General features: G+C 43.6%; 1 protein-coding gene across 1 annotated transcript; it reads left to right on the top strand.

Moving 5' to 3' along the window:
- The first annotated feature begins 6,089 nt into the window (after positions 1-6,089).
- Positions 6,090-8,468, top strand: LOC127123844 (uncharacterized). Its single transcript, XM_051054023.1, has 3 exons — positions 6,090-6,144; positions 6,523-7,373; positions 7,728-8,468. Exons 1-3 carry the CDS (start codon positions 6,090-6,092, stop codon positions 8,466-8,468), a joined length of 1,647 nt encoding a protein of 548 aa, XP_050909980.1.
- Positions 8,469-8,707: the final 239 nt, after the last annotated feature.

Genomic DNA, 8,707 nt, shown 5'->3' with positions numbered 1-8,707 from the left:
GCAAATTCACCATGTCATGGTAATGCCATGCAATTTCAAGTCCATTTCAAAAGCTAGATATCAAACCATGAGGCCTAGGCATGTTGTGAATATTCCAACAAATTTCAAATGCCATTTATGAAGTGTAGAAAAAATCCCCACTCAAAAATTCCAATTATTTCACAAGTTGGACGATTTTGCCCCTGGTTCATTTAACAGTCCAGTTGAAATTTGACCTTTTGCATTGAGCAATTTTGAAGAAATCCAATTATGCACCATGAAAGTACATGTCAAATGGAGTTTGTGCATATAAAGAACTTGCAATTTGGACAATCCATGTGGAAGTTATGCCCTCCTGATTACGGGTCTTTTTTGAATTTCACTGAGCCATATCTTGCAAACCGTAAATGGGATTTTCAAGTTCTTGGACGTTTTGGAATTGTGAGAACAAGATCTTCAACTTTCATGTTGGACAAATTTTGATTTGAAGCTTGTATGATGAAGTTATTTTGAGGGGAAAAACTTTCCACTTTGGGCAGCTGAAAATCACAGGTCCACTTGCCATTTTGGGAAACTGTCTGTCTGACTTCAATTCCTTCAACCTTGGTCTTTGAAATGCCGAATGAGACTTGTATGGACATGAATGAGGTCTTTCTAACCATCTCACACCTTCCAAATCCTGATTAAATGCACAGTTGACCACAATTGACTTTTGTTGACTTTTCTTTGACTGGGCCAAGTTCTGATGAATTCCAAGTCTCTTTCACATGAGATCTTGACTCCAAATGATATCACAAGTTATATGAACTCTTAATGAATGATCATGGTGTCCGAATTCTTCAAGAATGGCCACCATCTATTGCTCAATGCCTGATTTAACTACTTTGACCTGGTCAGCTTCAGCTGCAAGCAACATGGTTAGGTGACAATATTTTTGTACTTTTGGTTAGTAAACATATGAAAAGCAATGATATACAAATGCAATACATGCTTGGTGATCAAGAACCACACTCGCAAGGTATCCCACCCACTAGGAGGGCAGCTAAGGTATGCAAAGATCCTTGAGGCCATGATATGGTATGTTATGGGCCATGAGGGATCTTAGGGCCAAAATTGGGGTCTTACAGCTGAGTACGAAGTTGGTATCCTGAGTGTCGTACTTTGGTACGTGCATCTACTAGGGCAACGCCTTCCTCATGCGGTATGGGATGGAAGTGATCTTGCCTGCTGGAGGCTAGATTTCATTGTAAAGAGTCCGGATGGATGAGAAGTTAGAAAAAGGCAAGTGGATGAGAACTCGGTATAACGCGTTGAGCCTGGTTGGGAAAAGAGGCTGACAGTTACTTGTCATGGGGCAGTTGTACCCAGTAAATGAAGCGTGTTGTTGACCGAGAAGTGCGACCTCGTGGGTAGCATGGAAGAGATGTGGTGTTGAAAAAGATCCTTCCTCCTCAAGACGATCGTGGGGCAAGTGGGTAAACAATTATGAATGTCTGTTCGTGGTCAAAGAGGGTTTTTCTCTGACAGAGCCTTGTCGCTGACGACCACGAATGATGAGGATTTTCCATCCCCTGTGAATGCGGACGCAGTTAAAAGATACTTCGTGAAAAAGAGACCCGCTGGACAAAAAGAATAAAAGAGTCCTGGCAAAAAAAAAGAGGCATCCCGGCGAACCAAAAAAAAAGAGAGAAAAGGTTCGGGCAAAAGTTAGGGATAATAAAAAAAACTGTACACCCGGCAAGTCGAAAACCCCACAAGGGCGACTTGGGCAAAAAAGGGTATCCCGGTGGACTGAAACCCGAAAGGGCTGTCCAGGCAAAAGAGGGATTGAAACGAAAAACTGCGTCTAGCATGATCGTTTGTGCTCATGATGACTTGGATAATCTCCGACAGAGATCGAATCAGAAGCGTCTTGTTCAGAAGGCCGAAAGTGCGGAAAGTCTTGAGGACATATGAGGTGTAACTGAGTTGGAACCCGATAAGATCATGGTTTCACATTGCCACTAGGATAGAGTTTTTTCTGTTGTGTGCAATCACCTCTTTCCAGGGTTTGCTTCCTGTGAGTTGCTCGGTTGTGAGCCATCTTTTATTCCAGTCAATAAAGCGTGTGTTCGGTCAAATAAATTTTGTTTTTGTGTCATTACCGTTTTGATTACGAAAACATCCGTTTATTTTGATAAGAATATTTTCATTTTGAAACATAGAGGTCCCTTCCGATGCATGCTTATGAGGTTGAAATCTGGAAATCTTATTCGGAAGTTTAAGTGACTTAGGCGTTGAAATATCGGAACACCTGGGGCATACCTGGGGCACGCTTTTATCTAACGATCCCTGCTGCAGAGCCTGATCAGGGGCAAGAGATAGTTGAACGGTGAAAAGACAGTGAAGGGTTACGATGACAGTACTGGAAAGTTAATCAAGAAGACTCTTCAAAGTCTGATGATTGGAAAGTTTGTATGAATACCAGGAGTTCGATCTCCGTGGAGTACGGACGAGATTGGGAATACAAGATGACGGAGCAGAAAAGTCCAGAAGCGTCTGGAAGTTCGTAAAAGAGGGAGAGCCGATACTGTGGGTGGACGATGGAGGCCGTTGTTCGACGACTCGACAGGTGTTCCGTGTCCAATAAGCTGTATTTCCCCAGTGGGTGTGAGAGGGTTACCTCCCTAACAGATTTGAGATCAGTGTCTCCTCAGCGAGCCTGAAGGTTACTGCCTTCCTAGTAAGGTTTGTGTTGATGGTTTTCCCTCAGTGAGGTCCCCAAGCGGATCGGGTTCGGAGAAAATCACCCCCATTAGAGATAAGAATGGGTTGCCTCCCCTAGCAGGGTAATCTCCAAGCAGTTCGGGTTCGATGGAGTGCATCCTCAGCAAGGTTTGTCTTTCCCCAGCAGGGTGGAAGTTGACGTGATTATAAGATCCTCAGCACAGTTCCTGGAGTTCCCCGGTGGTGTCTCTGGAGGAGACGTGTGTTTATGCATTCATCATTTAGATAAGCATAGCATATTGCATCATTAGTGCATAGCATTTCCATGATCATGGGGCATTGTGTAAAACAAAAAAAACTCATGCACCAACATTGCAAACATGTCCATTAGCCCCAGGCCGTGGTGACCAGCCGAGATTGGGTTGTTGGAAAGAGTTTAGCATCGCGCCATTGGATTGGCTTCAGAATTGGGTTCATCAGCATGGTTGAAAAGTTGGTGTTTTCCCGACAAGTGACTCCTTAGTTGAGTGGGTATCCCCAGCAGTGTTACTCCCCGAAGTTGGCATCATTTTGCAAGCTTGGTTCAATTCCCCTAGCATATGTGGGCGTGTCTGATCTCTCCATATAGAGTCGACCCCTTAAGCAGAAAATGTCCACCATTCCTTCTGCGCTCCCCACCGAGATACATCCTCGTGGATGACGGTTGCTTCCGTTCCCTCCCTAATGGGATGGGTTTTCCCTATTGAGTTCTTTCCTCATTAGGATGAGTCTTGATTCAGTTTGCCTTTTTGGATCGATCCTAAATTGGCTTCTTGTTCGCTGTCTCTTGTACTTCTCTGGGGCATAAATGAATGGTTGCTCACTAACCGGCACTCATTCATCTCATCCTCAGCGGATTTTTTGGCTTCTACCAACAAACCGGTAGTTGTAAGTCCTATCTTTGTGGTTTTCTACCTACTAGCTGGTAGTTGTAAAATCCCACTTTCATCCCCTTGTTGGAGTCAACCCTTTGTGCTCATCCTATCGATGACTGGTTACTTTTCCGTGGTTTTCTGCCTACTAACCGGTAGATGTAATCCCCTCTTTGCGGTTATCAGTACCCAGTTGGCGGTATTGATATTCTTTTCCCCTTTGGATACTTGCCCTGATCAAGCAGTATTGTCCCCAGTGGGTCTTCCCCTTCCTTTTGGGTATTTGCTCCGAGTTAGCAACTTTATCCTCTTTTGATTGGTCATCTTTTGCATACCTAGTCTGGTACCCCGTTGCCTTTCTTTTCGGTCGATTATTCATTTAACAACCTGCAACCCGGTTATGGATAATCTTCCATGCGAGTGTATTATCTACATTTTGACGGCTACAGATAATATATCTCATGCACTCTTTGGTCAATCTTTCGATTGTTATCCCCAGCATGGGTCTTTGGCATGCGTACCGGCTCATTTATCACTGTTTTGTTATCTTCGCCGATGCTGATAGATATGAAGAATTTTCCGGTATTCAGACCGAGGTGGTATTCAGACCAGTTTTCCGGTATTCAGACCGAAGTGGCATTCAGGCCAGAGTTCCCGGTATCCAGACCGAAGTGGCATTCAGGCCAGTTTTCCCGGTATCCAGACCGAAGTGGCGTTCAGGCCAGTTCCCGGTATCCAGACCGAAGTGGCATTCATGCCAGTTTTTCCGATTTCCAGATCGAAGAAGTTCTCAACAATCAGGACGAAGAACTTGTGGTGTTCAGACCAGTTTTCCCGGTATCCAGACCGAAGTGGCATTCAGGCCAGTTTTCCCGGTATCCAGACCGAAGTGGCGTTCAGGCCAGTTTTCCCGGTATCCAGACCGAAGTGGCATTCAAGCCAGTCTTTCCCGATTTTCAGATCGAAGAAGTTTCCGGTATCCAGACCGAAGTGGCATTCAGGCCAGTTTTCCCGGTATCCAGACCGAAGTGGCGTTCAGGCCAGTTTTCCCGGTATCCAGACCGAAGTGGCATTCAAGCCAGTCTTTCCCGATTTTCAGATCGAAGAAGTTTCCGGTATCCAGACCGAAGTGGCATTCAGGCCAGTTTTCCCGGTATCCAGACCGAAGTGGCATTCAGGCCAGTTTTCCCGGTATCCAGACCGAAGTGGCATTCAAGCCAGTCTTTCCCGATTTTCAGATCGAAGAAGTTCCCGGTATCCAGACCGAAGTGGCATTCAGGCCAGTTTTCCCGGTATCCAGACCGAAGTGGCATTCAGGCCAGTTTTCCCGGTATCCAGACCGAAGTGGCATTCAAGCCAGTCTTTCCCGATTTTCAGATCGAAGAAGTTTCCGGTATCCAGACCGAAGTGGCATTCAGGCCAATTTTTCCGATATCCAGATCAAAGTGGTGTTCAGACCAGATTTCCGGTGATCAGACCAATATTGATACTCTCATATTCCAATGCTTAGTGTTCAGACTAATGTGTGGCGTTCAGGCCATGGGTATTCCTGTGTTGCCATTTATTTTGGTATCCAGGTCAAATTTCTGTTTCGGTACTCAGGCCGATTTTCACCGTACCAGACGGATTCTTCTTTTGAGATTGCTTCTTTGACGATGCTGCCAGGCATTGTTTCATAGGGATTCAGGATCAAAATCCGGGTCTTCTTAGTATTTAACCATCTCCCACTATGATCATATGAAGAACATCCTGCTTCATATTCTCTAGTTGAAGACGCTTAAATAGGGGCAACTGTCATACCCCGATTTTGGTCCTGAATTTTTTATGTTTGTTTAGCGTGCTTGGCCTAACCTTACTTTGGTTTTTACATGAGGATTGGTCTTGGTCCAAAGTCATGGTGTTTGTTCATGTGCATTATCAGTCAAGTTATTTTCTTTTCAAGAGTCAAACATTCAAGTTATGATTAAACCAATTGTGAAACCAACTTCAAACCATTTGTTAATCCATTTCAATCTATTTCATGTCATTTTAAACCAGTACATATGAGTCCATACAAAAAAAAATACAAAATTTGGCATTTTTGACCAACTGTTGACTTTGGTCAACAGTTGACTTTTTGGTCAACTTTGACCAAAGTCAACCCAAATTCATTAATACCCCAAAATTCACCCATAATTGTCCATTGAATTCCATTTACAAGAAAAATACAAAAAAACGAACTTTGACCAACTGTTGACTTTGGCCAACTTTGACCAAAGTCAACACAACCTCTTTGCATCCTAAAATCCTAAGTCTTCCATCATGAACCTTAATCCATCACTCCATTGTTCATGTTTGCTTGCTTCCATCATGAGTGTTTCATTTGCAAGTTATCCTTGGCCAACCATGTTTATGTTCATGCCATGCCTACAAGAGCAGTCAAGTTATACAAAAAAACGACAAGTCATAACCAGCTTCAACCATCAGGCTTATGAACCTGTCTGCATACCTAAAATGGTGCATGGAAATGAAATAAATGGATTCAGCAGCAGTGCTAATCCTGTTGAAGGTGATGGTCATATAGAAAATCCATCTTATAGTCATGTGATTGTAAATAGTGCGACCACTGAAATTGTTGAGTCAAAAGATCAACCCGTTCCTTCTGCTGATAATGCTCAAAAATGATGTGGGTATCATTACTTGTCCAGCTTCAAGTATAATTTGTTCTCCGTCAAGAAGCCTTTCGAATTCGTAAGAACTAGTCCACGCTTCTTCAGACTCTTATCCGATGGAATCCAATGAAGTGGGATTGACTCAAATTTCCATGGACTCAAATACATAGACGAGCAAGAGTCAATCGGCACCATTGTCAGATACAACGTCTAATATCATGTTTTCTCCATTGAGTAATCTCATAAAATAGAAGAATCTGTTTTTGCTTTTTCAGATCCAAATGAGAAAGAGACAGAAGACCATGAGGCAGTTGGTAGAGAATCTTTGACAGCACTAGAGGGACAGATGGTAGCGGGTCATCCAGAACTTGTTTCTTCAGATGTACAAATGAACCTTAACAAATTGGTGCATTGTGATCCTCAAGATTTGGAAGATAATATTGAAAAGTCACCTAAGAAAATCATACAGAGTGTTTTCCAAGATGATGCGGAAATGGTGCCTGGACATTTCATTCAACATTGCCCTACAAATGGTGATTCAACTTTTGACATAAAAAAAGTCAGGCAACCTACTGGTATTCCTCGATCTATGCTGATGGTAAATCCACAAGGTTCCTATGCTCTACTAAATGGTTCAGTAGCTGTTTTGAAGTCAAATGAGGCTGCTTTTGATAAAGAAATGGAAGGGTTGTCATCTACACGTTCAGTTGGTGATCTACCACCTGAGCTCCACTGCCCCTTGTGCAATAATGTCATGAAAAATGCTGTATTGACAAGCAAGTGTTGTTTTAAAAGCTTCTGTGACAAATGTATTAGGGACTATATTATGTCCAAGTCTGCATTCGTATGCCATGCAACAAATGTTCTTGCAGATGATCTTTTACCAAATAATATGCTTAGAGATGCCATCAAGCGCATATTGGAGTCTGGCAATGGCAGTACTGAAAATGCTGGGAGCACTTACCAAGTTCAAGATATGGAGTCTTCTCGTTGTCAACAGCCCACAATACCTTCTCCTACTTCATCTGCTACCTCCAAGGGAGAACCAAAGGCTTTACCAGTTAATGAGGGAATAACAAATATACAGGAAATAGCTGATGAAAGAAAGCCTGTCTCTACACAGCAGGTATCAGAGCACTATTCCGACCGCAACCATGAGGATGAGCGGCACAGCCACCACAAAAACCACTGAGCCAGCAACCAGTATAAACAGGGTCAAACCGTCGAAGCGGATTTCTTCCACAGCGACACCCTGAAGTTAATATTGACATGGAAGTTGATGAAGCTGAGGCAGATTCTGCTCAACACCTAGCAGCCACCTCTAATGCAAATTATGGTCAAGAATAAACCTGTAACGGGTACAATTCGCCATGGCCATAAGCGTAAACCGTAATCACGCTGCAGACCTGCAACTCAACCTTCCAATTCCCTGCAGTAACATTTCATATCAGGAGGCAACAAAATTGCACCAATGCCATAGGAACCAGTAACCAACCCTGTAACGTCTTATCCACCTCCATCGGGAAGTGTTCCTGTTCCTGTCATAAACCCTCCTTCAAACACAAATGCTCTTTCTGTTCAGGGACAGAGTTGGTGTGTGACGAAAGCAAATGCTCCACAAGCCTCCCTTCAATCAGCACTGGGTTATGCTTGTGGAATGGGTGCTGATTGTTCTCAGATACAGCAGGGTGGGAGTTGTTTCAGTCCAGTCACTTTGCAGAGTCATGTTTCTTTTGCTTTCAATAGTTACTATCAAAAGAATCCAGCTCCAACAAGTTGCGACTTTGGAGGCGCTGCCACCTTAATTAACACAAATCCAAATTCTGGTTCTTGCATTTTTCCATCATCATCGTCGTCGTCATCCTCGACGCCAACGATATCATCCCCAACACCACCTACACAATCAACTCCAACTGCAATACCACCACCAAGTCCAATAACAACTGCACCATCAATTCAAACAGCTCCATCATCAATTCCAACGGTTCCACCAACATCTTCAGGATCGAGAACAGGAACTTTCGGCTATGGTACTCCGCCTTCAGTGTTAAATTCAAGCAGCCCAGATTCAGGTGCAATGCCAGATCTTGGATCCGATAGCCCTCCAGTTGTGAACACAGCATCTGCCTCACACCCTCGAGCTCTAAAATCTTCTACTGGCTGCATAATTTTGATGATTCCATTCGTCACTGCCAGACACAGCATGCTGATAAGCCAATGAAAAAGATATCCCGCAGCGGAGAGTCCAAACAAAGCCCTGCGAATCATATTTTACAAGGATGATGTAAGTGAAGGACATTTTTATCAAGTTTTACTCTATGAGTTGGACGCAATCCGGAAGGCATGTGCTCCCTTAGAACCAAACTGTCAGCCTCCAGTAACTTTCATCATTGTACAAAAAACGGCACCATACTCGGTTATTTCCAAACAACCATAGGGACAGTAATTTCGTGTATGCCG

Source organism: Lathyrus oleraceus, chromosome 2 (genome assembly GCF_024323335.1).
Source record: "Lathyrus oleraceus cultivar Zhongwan6 chromosome 2, CAAS_Psat_ZW6_1.0, whole genome shotgun sequence".
Lineage (NCBI taxonomy): Eukaryota > Viridiplantae > Streptophyta > Magnoliopsida > Fabales > Fabaceae > Lathyrus > Lathyrus oleraceus.
Note: the sequence above shows the minus strand (reverse complement) of the source record. Positions and strands in the feature narration are given on the sequence as shown.